Source organism: Eriocheir sinensis, chromosome 43 (assembly GCF_024679095.1).
Source record: "Eriocheir sinensis breed Jianghai 21 chromosome 43, ASM2467909v1, whole genome shotgun sequence".
Lineage (NCBI taxonomy): Eukaryota > Metazoa > Arthropoda > Malacostraca > Decapoda > Varunidae > Eriocheir > Eriocheir sinensis.
Genome location: NC_066551.1, coordinates 5,427,609 through 5,446,205, shown reverse-complemented (window position 1 = coordinate 5,446,205; position 18,597 = coordinate 5,427,609). Strand labels below are relative to the sequence as shown.

At 46.0% G+C, this 18,597-nt stretch overlaps 1 protein-coding gene across 1 annotated transcript in view; it reads right to left on the bottom strand.

Annotated features, from left to right (window-relative positions):
* LOC126980213 (uncharacterized) overlaps positions 1 to 2,247 on the bottom strand; it is a gene marked incomplete at its 5' end in the record, with an annotated part of 10,789 nt that extends 8,542 nt beyond the window's left edge. The window contains one exon of the mRNA XM_050829847.1: positions 2,206 to 2,247. Within this exon, the coding sequence (XP_050685804.1) occupies positions 2,206 to 2,247 (42 nt within the window). The remainder of the gene's footprint in view (positions 1 to 2,205) is intronic.
* Positions 2,248 to 18,597: the final 16,350 nt, after the last annotated feature.

Genomic DNA, 18,597 nt, shown 5'->3' with positions numbered 1-18,597 from the left:
TATATATGTGTTAGGCATGATGACCCAGTATTTTCTTAACTATTCACGGCTTATTGAGAAGACGCTTAAAATAAATTAGAAGAAAGTAGAAAAGAAGAGAAGGAAAAATAAGAAAGGACATCATAGGAATCAAAACAGACACTGAAGATCTTTAACAACCCTAGAATCACACATGACATTATCTTATTCAGTGATTATGACGAAAATATAAAGAATGATCGAGGAACTAAGGGTCATATCCTTAAACATTTAGGGGCTTACACACCCACATATGACAAGGCTTTCGTAGGACTTTTGGGCATTTTCAGGGATAGCTTTATGACCCTAGTGGTAGTTTGGGCCTTTTTCTCTACCCTGAACCTAGAAAGTCACTCAGAACTCGGTTGATTTCCTTTTCGGCCTATGGAAATGGTTGATGTGAAAGCTGAAAGTGTCCAAAAATACTGGGCTCAAGACTTTCGACCATCATTACACGAAATACGGGGCTCAAGACTTTCGACCATATACATTACACGAAATACGGGGCTCAGGACTTTCGACCATGTACATAACACGAAATACGGGGCTCAAGACTTTCGACCATGTACATGACACGAAATACGGGCCTCAAGACTTTCGACCATATACATTACACGAAATACGGAGCTCAAGACTTTCGACCATATACATTACACGAAATACGGAGCTCAAGACTTTCGACCATATAGATTACACGAAATACGGGCCTCAAGACTTTCGACCATGTACATTACACAAAATACGGGGCTCAAGACTTTCGACCATGTACATTACACGAAATACGGGCCTCAAGACTTTCGACCATGTACATTACACAAAATACGGGGCTCAAGACTTTCGACCATGTACAGTACACGAAATACGGAGCTCAAGACTTTCGACCATATACATTACACGAAATACGGAGCTCAAGACTTTCGACCATATACATTACACGAAATACGGAGCTCAAGACTTTCGACCATATACATTACACGAAATACGGGCCTCAAGACTTTCGACCATGTACATTACACAAAATACGGGGCTCAAGACTTTCGACCATGTACATTAAACAAAATACGGGGCTCAAGACTTTCGACCATGTACATTACACGAAATACGGAGCTCAAGACTTTCGACCATGTACAGTACACGAAATACGGGGCTCAAGACTTTCGACCATGTACAGTACACGAAATACGGAGCTCAAGACTTTCGACCATATACATTACACGAAATACGGAGCTCAAGACTTTCGACCATATACATTACACGAAATACGGAGCTCAAGACTTTCGACCATATACATTACACGAAATACGGGCCTCAAGACTTTCGACCATGTACATTACACAAAATACGGGGCTCAAGACTTTCGACCATGTACATTAAACAAAATACGGGGCTCAAGACTTTCGACCATGTACATTACACGAAATACGGAGCTCAAGACTTTCGACCATGTACAGTACACGAAATACGGGGCTCGAGACTTTCGACCATGTACAGTACACGAAATACGGGGCTCAAGACTTTCGACCATGTACATCACACGAAATACGGGGCTCGAGACTTTCGACCATGTACAGTACACGAAATACGGAGCTCAAGACTTTCGACCATGTACATCACACAAAATACGGGGCTCAAGACTTTCGACCATGTACAGTACACAAAATACGGGCCTCAAGACTTTCGACCATATACATTACACGAAATACGGGGCTCAAGACTTTCGACCATGTACATAACACGAAATACGGGGCTCGAGACTTTCGACCATGTACAGTACACGAAATACGGGGCTCAGGACTTTCGACCATGTACATTACACAAAGTACGGTGCTCAAGACTTTCGACCATGTACATCACACGAAATACGGGGCTCAAGACCTTCGACCATGTACATTACGCAACCTTAATATTATTCTTAAAGAAGGATAGATTCACACGTCAAGCTAATAAGTCTTCCGAAACCTTTAATTAACGAACGTGCCGCGTTAGATGTGTACGAAGGAGGAGCGAGGGAGATAAAAAGAGGTGGAATTATGATGTATTACTCTCTCTCTCTCTCTCTCTCTCTCTCTCTCTCTCTCTCTCTCTCTCTCTCTCTCTCGTTCAATCATCATTTCTCACCACCAGGCTCTACCGGCCCCCTCACCCCCTTCTACGTTTAATGGTGATGAAGGGGACTATCAGAACCACCACCACCACCACCACTACCACCACCACCACTACCACCACCACTACCACTACCACCATCACCACTACTACTAAAACCACCACATTCAGTACCACCACCGCCACCAACAACAACAACATCACCAGCACTACCACCACCACCACCACCACCACCACTACCAACACCACCTTTGTCTTCATCATCCTCATCATTATCATCTGTATAAATCATCCGAGTAAAAAATAATGAACGTAAATACATGATAGATCACACACACACACACACACACACACACACACACACGCACACACACACGCACAAGAGAGAGAGAGAGAGAGAAAGAGGTAAGAGGGGAGAAAAGACAAAGTAAGACCACAACAAAGACACAATCCCTTTCTATATCCCTCTCTCCCTCCCTTCCTCTCTCTCTCTCTCCCCCTTCCTCTCTCTCCCTCCCTTTACCAGCGGGACACCTGCTGATCCTTGGGGGAAAGTGTCACCTGTGAGTGCCCAGGTGAACTGTGGCTGAAAGGGACGCAATTAGCCGAAAAGAAAGGTGAAGAGAGAGAGAGAGAGAGAGAGAGAGAGAGAGAGAGAGAGAGAGAGAGAGAGAGAGCGATAACACCTGACTTTACTGTATATTATTGTTTTTTTGTGTGTGTTCCAATGCAAAATAGTAATAATAAATAAACGCGTACATAAATCTTCGTTAATCCATCCTCGTGTCTCGTTAATCCGTCCTCGTGTGTCTCGTTAATTCATCCTCCTGTGTTTCGTTAATCCGTTCTCGTGTAGGTAAGGAAAGAGGAGAAGGAAGGAAAGAACGGCTGTAGAAGGAAGGGAGATGGAAGAGGATGGAAGGAGAAAAGGGAGGAAAGACGAAGGCAGAATAAGATGAGACGGAGGAGGAGGGAAGGAAAACCAGAAAAAAATATAGGTATGGAAGGAGAAGGGAGGAAAGACGGGGGAAGAAGGGAGAGAAGGCGGATGGAAAGGGAGAAGAAGAGGGAGGAGAGACGAATACAGAATAAGAGGAGACGGAGGAGGAATGAAGGAAAACCAGAAAAAAATATAGGTATGGAAGGAGAAGGGAGGAAAGACGGGGGAAGAAGGGAGAGAAGGAGGATGGAAAGGGAGAAGAAAAGGGAGGAGGGACGAAGGTAAAATAAGAGGAGACGAAGGAGATAGAAGGAAAATCAGAAAAAAATAAGGGTATGGAAGGAGAAGGAGGGAGGAAAGACGGGGGAAGAAGGGAGAGAAGGCGGATGGAAAGGGAGAAGAAAAGGGAGGAGAGACGAAGGCAGAATAAGATGAGACGAAGGAGGAATGAAGGAAAATCAGAAAAAAATATAGGTATGGAAGGAGAAGGAGGGAGGAAAGACGGGGGAAGAAGGAAGAGAAGGAGAATGGAAAGGGAGAAGAAAAGGGAGGAGAAACGAAGGCAGAATAAGAGGAGACGGAGGAGGAATGAAGGAAAATCAGAAAAAAATATAGGTATGGAAGGAGAAGGGAGGAAAGACGGGGGAAGAAGAGAGAGAAGGAGAATGGAAAGGGAGAAGAAAAGGGAGGAGAGACGAAGGTAGAATAAGAGGAGACGGAGGAGGAGGGAAGGAAAACCAGAAAAAAATATAGGTATGGAAGGAGAAGGAGGGAGGAAAGACGGGGGAAGAAGGGAGAGAAGGAGGATGGAAAGGGAGAAGAAAAGGGAGGAGAGACGAAGGCAGAATAAGAGGAGACGAAGGAGGAATGAAGGAAAATCAGAAAAAAATATAGGTATGGAAGGAGAAGGGAGGAAAGACGGGAAAAGAAGGGAGATAAGGAGAATGGAAAGGAGAAGAAAAGGGCGGAGACGAAGGCAGAATAAGATGAGACGGAGGAGGAATGAAGGAAAATCAGAAAAAAATATAGGTATGGAAGGAGAAGGGAGGAAAGACGGGGGTAGAAGGGAGAGAAGGAGGATGGAAAGGGAGAAGAAAAGGGAGGAGAGACGAAGGCAGAATAAGAGGAGACGAAGGAGGAATGAAGGAAAACCAGAAAAAAATATAGGTATGGAAGGAGAAGGAGGGAGGAAAGACGGGGGTAGAAGGGAGGGAAGGAGGATGGAAAGGGAGAAGAAAAGGGAGGAGAGACGAATACAGAATAAGAGGAGACGGAGGAGGAATGAAGGAAAACCAGAAAAAAAATATAGGTATGGAAGGAGAAGGAGGGAGGAAAGACGGGGGAAGAAGGGAGAGAAGGAGAATGGAAAGGGAGAAGAAAAGGGAGGAGAGACGAAGGCAGAATAAGAGGAGACGGAGGAGGAATGAAGGAAAATCAGAAAAAAATATAGGTATGGAAGGAGAAGGAGGGAGGAAAGACCGGGGAAGAAGGGAGAGAAGGCGGATGGAAAGGGAGAAGAAGAGGGAAGAGAGACGAAGGCAGAATAAGAGGAGACGGAGGAGGAATGAAGGAAAATCAGAAAAAAAAATATAGGTATGGAAGGAGAAGGGAGGAAAGACCGGGGAAGAAGGGATAGAAGGCGGATGGAAAGGAGAAGAAGAGGAAGAGAGACGAAGGCAGAATAAGAGGAGACGAAGGAGGAATGAAGGAAAATCAGAAAAAAATATAGGTATGGAAGGAGAAGGGAGGAAAGACGGGGGAAGAAGGGAGAGAAGGAGAATGGAAAGGGAGAAGAAAAGGGAGGAGGGACGAAGGTAGAATAAGAGGAGACGGAGGAAGGAGATGGAAGGAAAGCCAGAAAAAAATAAGGGTATGGAAGGAGAAGGGAGGAAGAACGGGGGAAAAAGCAGACCGCCCTTACCCTTCGCTTGCCCTTCCTCGCCTGCAACGCCCAGGGAGATGGCGGTAAATTTCCCTATGCTGCCTGCCAATCATACGCCCTGTACCTCCTCCTCCTCCTCCTTTTTCTCTCCCTGCCCTAGCTTCCTGCATTTCTCCCTCCTCCTCTTTCTCCGCCTCCTCTTTGCTGTCCTTCGTTTCCTCCCTTTGCTCTTACGTCTATTGATTTTTTTTCATCTTCATCGTCCGCTTTTCGTCCAGTTTCTCTTCCCTCTCGTTTTCCTCCTTTTAAGACCTTGACCTGGTTATTGAGTGGTCTCAGAAATGGAGAATATTACCGTTCTTGAGGGCACGGACGTATGGAGAGCGACGCTGTTCCGTAGTTTAGTGAAGAGCTTGAGAGACCGACTGAATCACTGAAGAGGCGGCCAGTGACAAGACATCAACTTCACGGTGCCTGCTCTTCCATGGATCCAAGTTTCTCCACTCCTTCTTCCTCATCTCCTTCCTCTTCCTCTTCCTCCTCCTCCTCTGTTTGAACACCACATAAACCTTATGGAACTGTGACTCTTCTTCTCCCAGGTCTTTCAGATGCACGAGGAGTTTTTCTTTTCTTTTTTCCTTCCCCTTGCAGTTTGTCGGAAGAGTGTCTTTAGAAGGAGACGGAAAAGTTGGTTCATCAGTCGCGGGAGGACAGGCGGGCGGGAGCAGCGGCCTCGTCCATCGCCCCGGGCCGTTACCAGGTGGGAGCAGGAGCCGGGTAAAAGTTTCTCTGGGTCTTTTCTTGATTGCATTTTGGTTCCGTTGACCTGCTTGCATGTGTGGCTGGCTGGAGGGCTTGCAAAACGGGGATGTGTATGAGGTTATATTAGTAAGAGGTCAAGGTGGGACTCGTAGTTATGTGTTTCAGGTAGTCGCTTCATATATTAATTAAAACATTACCGTACAAATTTGGAAGAATGGAACAGGTTTGCGGTGAGTGCGATACGATAGGAAACGATAGGTATGGTAGGAGGAGGAAGGAATAACAAAGAGGGTAGAAGCAAGAGAGATGGAAAGAGGAAGAAAGAGAAGGGGACGAAGGCAGAATAAGAGGAGACGGAGGAGGATGGAAGGAGATTAGAAAGAGATTGGAATGAAAGGAGGAAGAAGGGAAAAATACGAGGGTTTAAGCAAGAGGATGGAAAGAGGAAGAAAGAGAGGGGAGGAAAGACGAAGGCAGAAGAAGTGGAGACGGAGGAGGATGGAAGGGGAGTTAGAAAGAGATTAGAATGAAAGGAGAAAGAAGGAAAAAAAGACGATGGCAGAATCAAAAGAGACAGAGGAAGATGGAAACAGGAAGAAAAGGAAAGGAGGAAAGACGAAGACTGGATAAGAGAAAACGGAGGAGGAGAATAGATGGGAAGGGTCTCATATATAAAAAAAACAAATAGATAAACATTATTCACACAGAGAGACGATAAGTGGTGTTAGGTTTGCAAGAGCTGCCCTGTGTATTCCGAGCGGCTTCTTACAAACTTCCTATGTTCGTATGTTTTTGTGTCTGGTGCGGCAGCGAACGAGGGAGACAGGTAGGGCGGGAAGGATGGCGGAACAGGTAGACAGGTAATGAGTGGACTTATTACAGGAGCAGGGACAGTAGTTTTTTTCGTTTGAGTGGAATGTAAGAAAGTGGAAGAATGTGATAGATAAAACAGTATAGATGAGGGATTGAGCAAGTGGATGAATGAGCTGGCGCCGACACCCTCCGAGCTCCACACAACTTAAGTTTACAAAAGAGAAAAAAGAGACGCGATATTCTTTCCTTGCTTTTTCTGGTTCCTTCTCTCCACCTCCCTCCTCAGACTCACATTCTACTGCGTCTAAGTTTCCCTCTTTTTCTTTTTTTCCTCTCTTTCCATCCTCCTCCATCTCCCTTTCTTCTACCTCCCTCTTTCTTCCTCTTCCATTTCTTCTGTTTTTTTCATTCTCCAGTTCACATTTTTCTGCGTCTGGCTTTCCCTCCTTTTTATCCTTCTTCTCATTCCCTCCTTCTCCATCTCCCTTTCTTCTACCTCTGTCTTTCCTCCTCTTCCTTTCCCTCCTCTTTCCTTTCTTCTCCAGCTTACATTCTTCTGCGTCCGATTATCCCTCTTACCTTATTCCTTGTCTTTCTCTTCTCCATCTCTCTTTGTTCCACCTCCGCCTCTCCTTTCTTCCTTTCTCCATCCTCTTCCATCTCTTATTTTGCTTTCGTGTTTCCACTCTTTCTTTCCTCCTGATTCCTCCTTCCATCCTCCTTCATATTCCTTGTTTCTTCCTCCGTCTTTCCTCCCTTTCTTTTTTCCTCCCTCCATCTTCCTCCAGATCCATAGCTTCTGCGTCTGTCTTTCCTCCATTCTTTTTCTTTCTCGTTCCATCTTCCTCCATTTCCCTTGCTCTGTCTCCGTCTTTCCTCCCTTTCTTCCTCCTTTTATCCTCCTCCACTTTCCATTATTCCGTTCTCTCATCTTTCTTCCCTTTCTTTCCTCTTCCTCCTTCCATCTTCCATCTTTCCTGCCTCTCCTCCCTTCCTCCCATGCTGCCCTCCTCACCTCCCCCCTCCCCTTCAGCGGTCAGGGCAGCCTCGGAGTGAGCATTTAGCAGATCGCCTCCTGTAGTGAGAAAAACTGAAAACTTGCCTCACCACCCCGACACCCGCCCAGCGCCACTTTTGCCGGGGAAGAGGCAGACCAGGAGAGGCTGTGGAAAGGGCCGGAGCGAAGGTGTTTCAAAAGTATAGTGTGCCGCAATAGCCCCCTCCTACCCCCTTCCCCCCGCCCCCCCAATGGATATCGACACTGGTTCACGGGGGGGACTGCAAGAGGATTTATAGTTGTTCTTTCTTGCGTTCTAGTTTTGCAGGGTATACTGAAGGTTAAAATTTGATTCGGTTAGATGTAGTGGTCGTAGTAGGAGTGGGGTTACAGTAGTAGTAGTAGTAGTAGTAGGAGGAGGAGGAGGAGGAGAAAGTAAAGTTAGGGACATATTAAATAGCTGCGCGTGGCCTCAGTGCTCATCTCCGTCCCATAAGCCCTTGAACATTTTGTGGATAAGAAGGTGGAAGAGGAGAAGGAAGATAATGAAGAGGAGTATAAGCTTGTCTTGGAGCTGAACTTGGAGGTATCACGGCAGAAAAAAAAAAGATAAAAAACACTTCCTCATCGCATCGGAACCATGATAAGCGAGGCCAGGTGTTTGTGGCGAGCGCTCCGGCCAGGCTTCAGCTTTAATGACCTGTTTACTGCAGCGGCACAGGAATAGAACGTGTCCTCCCTGTAAGAAAAGGCTGCTAGAGGACGATAGTCTGTTCACTTAACCCGTCTCCTGCGATTGGAACGACTTTGGCCGTCACTGGTAGCCTGATAACATACAGTCCCAGGTCTTTCTCTGCCTCTGTGGTGGATAGTGGAGTGTTTCCCATGTGGTGTTGGTATGCTGGATATCCCCTCCCAAGGTGCAGGACTTTACATTTTTATTCATTGAATTGTAGCAGACACTTTTTGATCCATTCCTGTAGCTTGGTGAGGTCTTCTGGTAGGAAATTCGCAGTCAAGAGGTTAAGGCTGACCCAAGCTGACAACATAAACTTAAGCGTGTTCGTAAGCACAGTGCAGATTAACAGAAAGTGCTGCGTGAGATAAACACAAACAGAGGTTAAAGAAAACTTAGAAGCCATAGCAGTAGACAATCATCACTCAGCTTCCAAACACGCTTAGGCTTATGTTGTCAGCTTGGGTCAGACTTAAGTGAACAGACTACAGTAGAGGTAGGATGGAGACTATAGTACAAGGAGCTGAGCATCTAGAGCACGGGGAAGCCTGAAGCACCTCATAACCAAGCTTGAGGCCTCATGACAGTACCAAAGCTTTTATGACCTGTTGACTGCAGTGGTACAGGAATAGAACGTGTCCTACCTGTAAGAAAAGGCTGCAAAGGGACTAATAGAGATAGGATGGAGACTAGTATAAGGAGCTGAGCATCTAGAGCACGGGGAAGCCTTAAGCACCTCATAACCAAGCTCGAGGCCTCGTGACAGTACCAAAGCCTTCATTCTAAAACTCGGAAGTTCAGTTCGACCGTTTGACAAGACTCTCGTGGAAGTTCCTGGGATTTTCATGGACTGTTTTGCGATCCTGGTGATAGTTTTACACGCCTTTTTTTTTTTTTTTTTTTTTTTTTTTTTTTTTAAATCAGAACCTATAGCGTCGGAAGGCTTGCTTGAGGGGCCTGGATGGTAGTCGGCCCCAACCCGTCATGGCGCAGGCAAGTGTTCATAGTGGCGCCATCTTCTCTTGTGTGTTGTGATAGTTTTACACGACTTCCACACCATGAACGGGGAAAAACACCCTTGAAAACCGTGTTAACCTCCTCTGTGGCCTTGGAAAATGGTCGTAAGGGGAGCCCGATACGTTTAAGAATATGGAGATGAGAGATGTGTGCCTCCCGTCGTCTGGTAATTTAGTTTTAAATTTGTGAAGAAGTGTCGAGCGAGTGATCACTTTCTCACGGCCAACAGTACCAGATTATCGTACTCAGCATACTGTATCGGCCGATTCCAGACCAAAAAACTATCGTACCCACACAGATAACGATATTCATTTATAGTTACTATTGAAATCGTTAATTACTGATGTGTTTTTTGCAATAGTTAGACCAAAAAACTATCGTACCCACATAGATAACGGTATTCATTTATAGTTACTATTGAAATCGTTAATTAATGATGTGTTTTTTGCAATAGTTAGACCAAAAAACTATCGTACCCACACAGATAACGATACCCATTTATAGTTACTGTTGAAATCGTTAATTTCTGATATTTTTTTTTTGCAACAGTTGTGGGTCAGAAACAGGAAAAGATCACGTTTTTAGTATGATGATCTGGTAACACTGCTTACAACCCTTAGTTTGCTTTGAGGTCAGCATTTAAGACGCTTCCTCCCCTCACATCAACTAACTTCACAAGTCGAAAATGAGATCAAGTCGGGTTCTAATGAGTGTCCTTTTTTAAGTTCATGGTACCGAAGAAGGGCCAGACCACCAGAAGGATCATAAAATTACTCATGGAAAAGCTCAAAACTCCTTCGAAAACCTTGTCAAAAATCTGTGCTTGGAGGGCTGAAATGTTTTAGAAAATGGACCTGAATCCTGAGCAAGACAACAGGCTGACGAACACCCTATCTACGTCCCTTCTACACCCTTGCACCTCTTGCCTCCAAAGTCACTCCAAGAACCGGAATATTTAGCGGCGGTGCGACAGACGACGTGCGAGCTGCCGCGGCGCCATGCTGTTCCTCAGAGACTATGCGGCAACTTGCTATCAAAGACGGAAACTTGGTTCAGAGGCGAGGCGGCGTCCCGCTCAAACTCCGGAGACACAGCGCGGCCTTGGCGGCTCTTGCGTGACTGGCTGGCGTGAGAGTGTTTTCCAAGAGGTCGAGTGCCTACGTGTGTGTGTGTGTGTGTGTGTGTGTGTGTGTGTCTTTGGTACGCCCCACGCAACACCGTCACCGCTTCGGGACTCCTTCGGGATTTTCGCTGTGTCTTCGCCGAGCGTAGAATCACGAGCCGAAGTAAAGTTGCCAAAATAAAGAGTAATTAAAACTTTGTGGCCGGAGTCCCTTTGAGGGCTTTGTGGAGCGAGGGAGGGGAGGGAAAGGGGACAAATGAAAGGGAGGGGCGGGTGAGGGGAAGGGACTGAGAGGAAGGAGTTGTATGAGAGGGAATGAGATGGAGACTAAGAGGAAGAGATGATGGGGAGGAGTTAGTGAGAAGAGAACTAAGAGGAGAGGACAGGTAGAGGAAGAGGGAGAGAGACGTGAGCAAAAAGGAGACGGAGAAAATGGGCTGAGATGAAACGGGTGAGATGAGATGGAATAGAATTAGAAGAGGAAGGGAAAGAAATGAGAATAGGGCTGAAAGGAAAGGATTGTAAGAGGGGAAGAGGAGGAGGAGATGGAGAGAAAGAGATAAAATGAGGGAAGAGAAAGGAGAGGAGCGATGGTGAGAGGGAGGAGGAAAGGATGGGACAACACACACACACACACACACACACACACACACACACACACACACACGACTAATCATTGATGGTCCGCTTGTCCGCCGTCCGCCGCTCCACTCCGCTCGTCCAATGAAAAAAAAAAGGGGGGGGAGGGAGGAAATAAAAAATAGATTACGCTGTGATGTCATTTTCATTACATGGTTATGATGTGAACGTCATCGGGGCTGTATGTCTTTTGTATTTTTATTAGCGTGTGTGTGTGTGTGTGTGTGTGTGTGTGTGTGTGTGTGTGTGTGTGTGTGTGTGACTATTTTTAGAGTGATTCTATTCCTAAGACTTGCGTTCCTTCTCCTACTCTTCCTCCTCTTCCTTCTCCTCCTCTTCCTCCACCTTCCTTCCCTTCCTTTCCTTTCTTTTTCATTTTCTTCTCTTCCCTTCCTTCTCCCTTCCTCTCACTTCCCTTCTCATACCCTTCCCCTCTCTCTCATCTTCCCTTCACTTCATCCCTTCCTCTCACTCCCCTTCTCATCCCCTCCCCTCTCCTTCCTCTTCCCTTCAGTTCACCTCCTCCTCTGACTCCCCTTCTCATCCCCGCCCCTTCTCCCTCCTCTTCCCTTCACTTCACCCCTTCCTCTCATTACCCTTCTCATCCCTTCCCCCTTCTCTTCCCTTCCTCTCACTCCCCTTCTCATTCCCTCCCCCTTCCCTTCCTCTTCCCTTCAGTTCATCCCTTCCTCTCACTCCCCTTCTCTTCCCCTTCTCATTTCTTTCCCTTCCCCTTCTATTCCCTTCATCACGTACCCCTTATCCTCCGTCCCCTTTCTGTGTGTGTGTGTGTGTGTGTGTGTGTGTGTGTGTGTGTGATTGAGAGGGAGGGAGGGAGGACAACCCGTATTTTGATATTCCATTGATATTAGATGAGATTGCAATATTGTCCGTCCAATCAATATGACTGATTATCGTCACACACACACACACACACACACACATACACACTGACGCAAGATAAGAGAAATCACATAAGAGAGAGAGAGAGAGAGAGAGAGAGAGAGAGAGAGAGAGAGAGAGAATGTCAATAAACTTTAATAAGGAGGAAATTAAAGGGAAACCGAGTGAGAAAAGGGAAAGGAACGAGATAGATAGATAAAAACAGATAGAAAAATAGATAGAGAGAGAATAAAGAGAGAGAGAGAGAGAGAGAGAGAGAGAGAGAGAGAGAGAGAGAGAGAGAGAGAGAGAGAGAGAGAGAGAGAGAGAGAGAGAGAGCGAGAGAGAGAGAGAGAGAGAGAGAGAGAGAGAGAGAGAGAGAGGCAAGGAGAGGGTGAGACTCGCTTCCCTTTCTAATACAACAGATCGCAGCGTAGATAGATAGGTAGAGAGATTGAGAGGTAGATTGACAGATAGATAGATAGATAGATAGATAAATAAGAAGAACACGGAGAGAGAGAGAGAGAGAGAGAGAGAGAGAGAGAGAGAGAGAGAGAGAGAGAGAGAGAGAGAGAGAGAGAGAGAGAGAGAGAGAGAGAGAGAGAGAGAGAGAGAGAGAGAGAGAGAGAGAGAGAGAGAGAGAGAGAGAGAGAGAGAGAGAGAGAGAGAGAGAGAGAGAGAGAGAGAGAGAGAGAGAGAGAGAGAGAGAGAGGCTGAGACTGGCTGAGACTGGCTTCCCTTTTAATATAGCAGCCCTCAGTATCAAATTTGACGTCTTCCAGCCCCAAGGAGTGGCAACAATGAGCCCGCGCACGTATCACTTTCCCTCCCGTGCCTCCCGACGCCCTCACGCTGCTCGCTGACGCCAATCACTCCCACGTCCAGAGGCGAGGTGTGGCGCAGAGCTCTCATTACGACAAATTTTCCAAGGCCACACCAAAGATTAACCGGGTTTTGATGAGTGTTTTGCTCGTTCTATAAACTGTAAAAAGGAAATCAGAGGGAAACCGAGTGAGTAAAGGGAAAGGAACGAGGTAGATGGATAGATAGATACAGATAGATAAATAGATAGAGAGAGAGAATAAGGAGAGAGATAGAGGGACTTACTTCCTTTTCTAATACAACAGATCGCAGCTTAGATAGATAGTTAGAGAGATATAAGAGGTAGATTGACAGATAGATAGATAGATAGATACAGATAGATAAATAGATAGAGAGAGATAGAAGGACTTACTTCCCTTTCTAATACAACAGATCGTAGCTTAGACAGATAGGTAGAGAGATATAAGAGGTAGATTGACAGACTGACAAATGAGGTAAGGAGGAAAGTAGGAAAGGGGAGAAAGAAAGGGAGAAGGAAATGGAGGGAAAGGGTGTGTGTCAGTTTCTTACAATAGACAAAATTTTCTGTATATATTTTCCGCCCCTCAAACCTTCCATTTCTGTCTCCTTACCTTTCCTTTCGCACACAAAGTTTTTCCTATACATAATCTTCCTTTACTGTGTTCTGCCCTTCCGTCCTTCCTACCTTTCTGTTTTCCTGATTTTCCTTCAGTAGACAAAAAATTTCCGTACATGTTTTGCGTCCCTCAGACCTTCCATCTCTCTCTCCTTACCTTTCCTTTTGCACACAAAGTTTTTCCTATACATAATCTTCCTTTACTGTGTTCTGCCCTTCCGTCCTTCCTACCCTTCTATTTCCCTGATTTTCCTTCAATAGACAATTTTTTTCGTTTATATTTTCCGCCCCTCAAACCTTCCATTTCTCTCTCCTTACCTTTCCTTTCGCACACAAAGTTTTTCCTATACATAATCTTCCTTTACCGTGTTCTGCCCTTCCGTCCTTCCTACCCTTCTATTTTCCTGATTTTCCTTCAATAGACAATTTTTTTCGTTTATATTTTCCGCCCCTCAAACCTTCCATTTCTCTCTCCTTACCTTTCCTTTCGCACACAAAGTTTTTCCTATACATAATCTTCCTTTACCGTGTTCTGCCCTTCCGTCCTTCCTACCCTTCTATTTTCCTGATTTTCCTTCAATAGACAATTTTTTTCGTTTATATTTTCCGCCCCTCAAACCTTCCATCTCTCTCTCCTTACCTTTCCTTTCGTACAACAAGTCATTCGTATACTTAATCTTTTACCGAGTACCGCCTTTCCGTTCTTCCAAATCCTTTCTATTTTCTTGATTTTCTTAACGTAAACTAATCATTCCTTATGCATTACCAACCCGTCCCATATCCACCAGTTCCATTACCAACCCGTCCCCTATCCACCAGTCCCATTACCAATCCTTCTCCTATCCACCAGTCCCATTACCAATCCTTCCCGTCTCCACCAGTCCCATTACCAACCCTTCCCCTCTCCACCAGTCCCATTACCAACCCGTCCCCTCTCCACCAGTCCCATTACCAATCCTTCCCCTATCCACCAGTCCCATTACCAATCCTTCCCCTATCCACCAGTCCCATTACCAACCCTTCCCCTATCCACCAGTCCCATTACCAACCCTTCGCCTATCCACCAGTCCCATTACCAATCCTTCCCCTATCCACCAGTCCCATTACCAACCCTTCCCCTATCCACCAGTCCCATTACCAAACCTTCCCCAATCCACCAGACCCATTACCAACCCTTCCCCTATCCACCAGACCCATTACCAACCCTTCCCATATCCACCAGTCCCATTACCAACCCTTCCCATATCCACCAGTCCCATTACCAACCCTTCCCATATCCACCAGTCCCATTACCAACCCTTCCCATATCCACCAGTCCCATTACCAACCCGTCCCCTATCCACCAGTCCCATTACCAATCCTTCTCCTATCCACCAGTCCCATTACCAATCCTTCCCCTCTCCACCAGTCCCATTACCAACCCGTCCCCTATCCACCAGTCCCATTACCAACCCTTCCCCTCTCCACCAGACCCATTACCAACCCTTCCCCTATCCACCAGTCCCATTACCAACCCTTCCCCTATCCACCAGTCCCATTACCAACCCTTCCCCTATCCACCAGTCCCATTACCAATCCTTCCCCTATCCACCAGTCCCATTACCAACCCTTCGCCTATTTACCTGTCTCATAATCTCTCTTCATCGTCTACTGCCTTCTCGTTCTTCCTATACCTATTTTCTTTATTTTCTTAACGTAATCTAATTCTTCCGCATGCATAATCTTTCATCTTCTATTGTCTTCCCGGTTTTCCAACTTTTCCTTTCCTTTTTCCTTTTATTTTCTTCTGTGTGCTAATTTTTCCTTTAGTGTGTGCAACCTCTCCGTTCCTCTTACGCTACTTTTTTCCTTTCCTTTCCTTCCGTGTATAAAATCTTCCGTATACTTAATCTTCCGTATATGTAATCTTCCGTTTGCGTGTAGTATCTCTCTTCCTCTTACGTTACTTTGTTTTCCTTTCCTTTCCTTCCGTGTGTAAAATCTTCCGTATACTTAATCTTCCATATATGTAACCTTCCTTTACCGTGTACTGTTTTAATTCCCGTTTCTCCTACCTTCTTTTTTCCTTGTCTTTCCTTTCCTATACTAAACTTCGTCTGTCTGTTACTCTCTGTATGTGTGGGGGGTTTTCTCTCTCTTCTCTCTCCTCTTCTTTTTTTCTCTCCTTTCTCTCACTTCTTTTGTTTCCCTTGCTTCTCTCCCTCCCCCCGCACCCTTCACCGCTATATTTTCTTACTCTCCTTCCTCTATATTGCTTTACTTTCTCTCTCTCTCTCTCTCTCTAACATTTCCTTCCTCTATATTTCAATTCCTCATATTTTTTACATTTTTTAACCCTATCATTTTCTCCCTCTCTCTAACATTTCCTCCCTCTATATTTACATTCCACATCATTTTTAAACATTTCCTTTCAGTCTATACCTGCTTCCCCTCCTCAGCGCCAGCACCTCCTTCCTCAGCTCAGCCCCACGCCCCTCGTTCAGCGCGTCTCATAACCCAGTATCTCCTCGTACACCAGCCAACGTATCGCCCCTGCTCCAAAGTTTTATAATCACGTTGCCTGCGTACGTGTGTGAGCGAGGTGGGGATAGACAGATAGATAGAGGGAGAGATAGATAGATAGATAGATAGATAGATAGATGAGAGAGAGAGAGAAGAGAGAGAGAGAGAGAGAGAGGAGAGAGAGAGAGAGAGAGAGAGAGAGAGAGAGAGAGAGAGAGAGAGAGAGAGAGAGAGAGAGAGAGAGAGAGAGAGAGAGAGAGAGAGAGAGAGAGAGAGAGAGAGAGAGAGAGAGAGAGAGAGAGAGAAACACTTGTCACCTCCATTAAACATCTCGGGAAGAGGACGAGAGAGGGAGAGAGGGAGGAGGAGGAATATGAGATCGTGAAGAGACAAGTGGAGGAAAAGGAAGGAAAAGGAGGGAAGGAGGAAAGGAAGGAAAGGAGGGTTGGAGAATAGAAGGGAGGGAGAAACGGAGAGAAAAGGACGAAATGGAAAATTGGAGGAAAAGGAAGAAGAGAAGAAAGAAAGGAGAGGGAGTAAACATGTCTTGGAGAAAGGAGGAAAATGAAAAAAATAATAACAGAAGGGAATCGGAGAGGAAAATAAAGTAAAGGAGGAAATGGAAGGAAGGAGGGAAGTAGGGAAGGAGGAAAAGGAACTAAAGGATATAAAAGAAGAAAGAGGGAAATGAGGTAAGAAGCAAAAGTAGGGAAGGAGAGAAAGAAAGTAAGAAGGAAAAGGAAGAATAAGAGGAAGGAGGGAAGGAGAGAAATTGAGGTAAATAAGGAAAAGAAGAAAAGCAGGAAAACGAGAAAGTGTAGGAAAAGGAAGAGGAAAAGAAGGGAAATGAGAAAGAGAAGGAAAATGAGGAAACGAGAGGAGAAAAAGGAGGAAAAAATGGATTGAGGGAAGGATATGGAAGGAAAGGGAGGTGAGGAAAACAGAAACCCGGAAAATGGAATATAGGTCAAAATACATCTTCCCTTCCTTCCCTTCTTCCTCCTCCTCCTCATGCTCTCCCTTCCTTCCTTCCCTCCCCAGTCAAAATATATCTTCCTTCCCTTCTTCCTCCTCCTCCTCATGCTCTTCCTTCCTTCCTTCCCTCCCCAGTCCAAATACATCTTCCCTTCCTTCCTTCCTTCCTTCCTTCCTCCTCCTCCTCATGCTCTTCCTTCCTTCCTTCCCTCCCCAGTCCAAATACATCTTCCCTTCCTTCCTTCCTTCCTTCCTTCCTCCTCCTCCTCATGCTCTTCCTTCCTTCCCTTACTCCGCAGTCAAAATATATCTTCCTTCCTTCCTTCCTTCCTTCCTTCCTCCTCCTCCCCATGCTCTTCCTTCCTTCCTTCCCTCCCCAGTCCAAATACATCTTCCCTTCCTTCCTTCCTTCCTTCCTTCCTCCTCCTTCTCATGCTCTCCCTTCCTTCCTTCCTTCCATCCCTCCCCATCAAAATACACCTACCAAATTATACCTGTGTCTCGGCCGCCTCTCATTAGCGTACCTGGTGGGCTGAGTTTGCGGCGGGAGAAGTAGGCTGTGACGAGACGCTGACGAGGCTGTGGTTCCCGACAGCCTGAGGAGCGTCGCCAGATGTCCCCCTCCCAGACACCAGCTGAGGGAGGGGGGGGTCTGGGGGCAGGGGGGGAGGGGTATGGTCTGCTGCTTGACTTCTTGCGGTTAATGGTCTGTGTGTGTGTGTGTGTGTGTGTGTGTGTCTGTCTGTCTGTCTCCCTCTCTCTCCTGGATACCATCTGCCGCGACAACACTACTCGTCCGAAAACTCTCCTTCTATCACTCTTTCCTTCCTCCTCCTCCTCCTCCTCCTCCTCCTCCTCCTCCTCCTCCTCTGGGTCCACATGAGCAGTGGCCATGGCAGGGAAATAAATACTCACAAAATCTTGCTCTTTTGCATCACGGGGACGCCAGCAAGAAGGTTGGCGGAAAACTCGTATATTCATTGCCGAGTGTGACGAAGAGGAGGAGGAAAAAGAGGAGAAAGAAGTAGCGGAAGAGGAGGAGGAGGAGGAGGAAGAGGAAACATTTTAATATAGAAGGATAATTTCTGGAACGATCTACCTTCAATTGTATTTCGTCCTGCCTACGACTTGAACTCATTCAAGAGGAAGGTAACACCTCTTTTCACGTAACTGACTGCTCTTTCGGCCACCTCTTTGGATTCTTTACGGGAGCAGCGAGTAGCGGACTTTTTTTTGTTGTTGTTGTTGTTTCCTTTTTTTGTGCCCTTGTGCTGTCTCCTTTGCTGTAATAAAAAAAATGTAACAAAAGACTGTTGGCCTATAACGAGGTTGCCCGGTACAGTGATTTTGTCTATTGGTCAAGGCCTTCAGTGACTTGCGGAACAGACTGCCGTGCGGAAGTACGGGACCGTTCAGTTCACTCCTGATGCAATAAAAGAGCGGTCACGGTGGCTTCTTAAGGAGTTAATCGTTTCCGCATTGACCATTTAAACAGGAATGTTGTTCCACTGGAGGATGACTAAGTTTGAGAGAAAAAAGCTCCTGCCGATATGTAAAGTGCATCACCTTGTTTGAATTAGTGAACCGTTATTTCTAGCTTTCGTGATACTTTGAAGCTTAAAAACTTGAAGAGATCGGCGTTACTGGATTTGTTCTGGTACCAGAAGACATGCATCGAGCCACTTCACAGTCGTCCCTTTTGTATGCAGTTGAAGGAGGCGTTGAGTCGTTCTTCATGTGGTTGTGCCC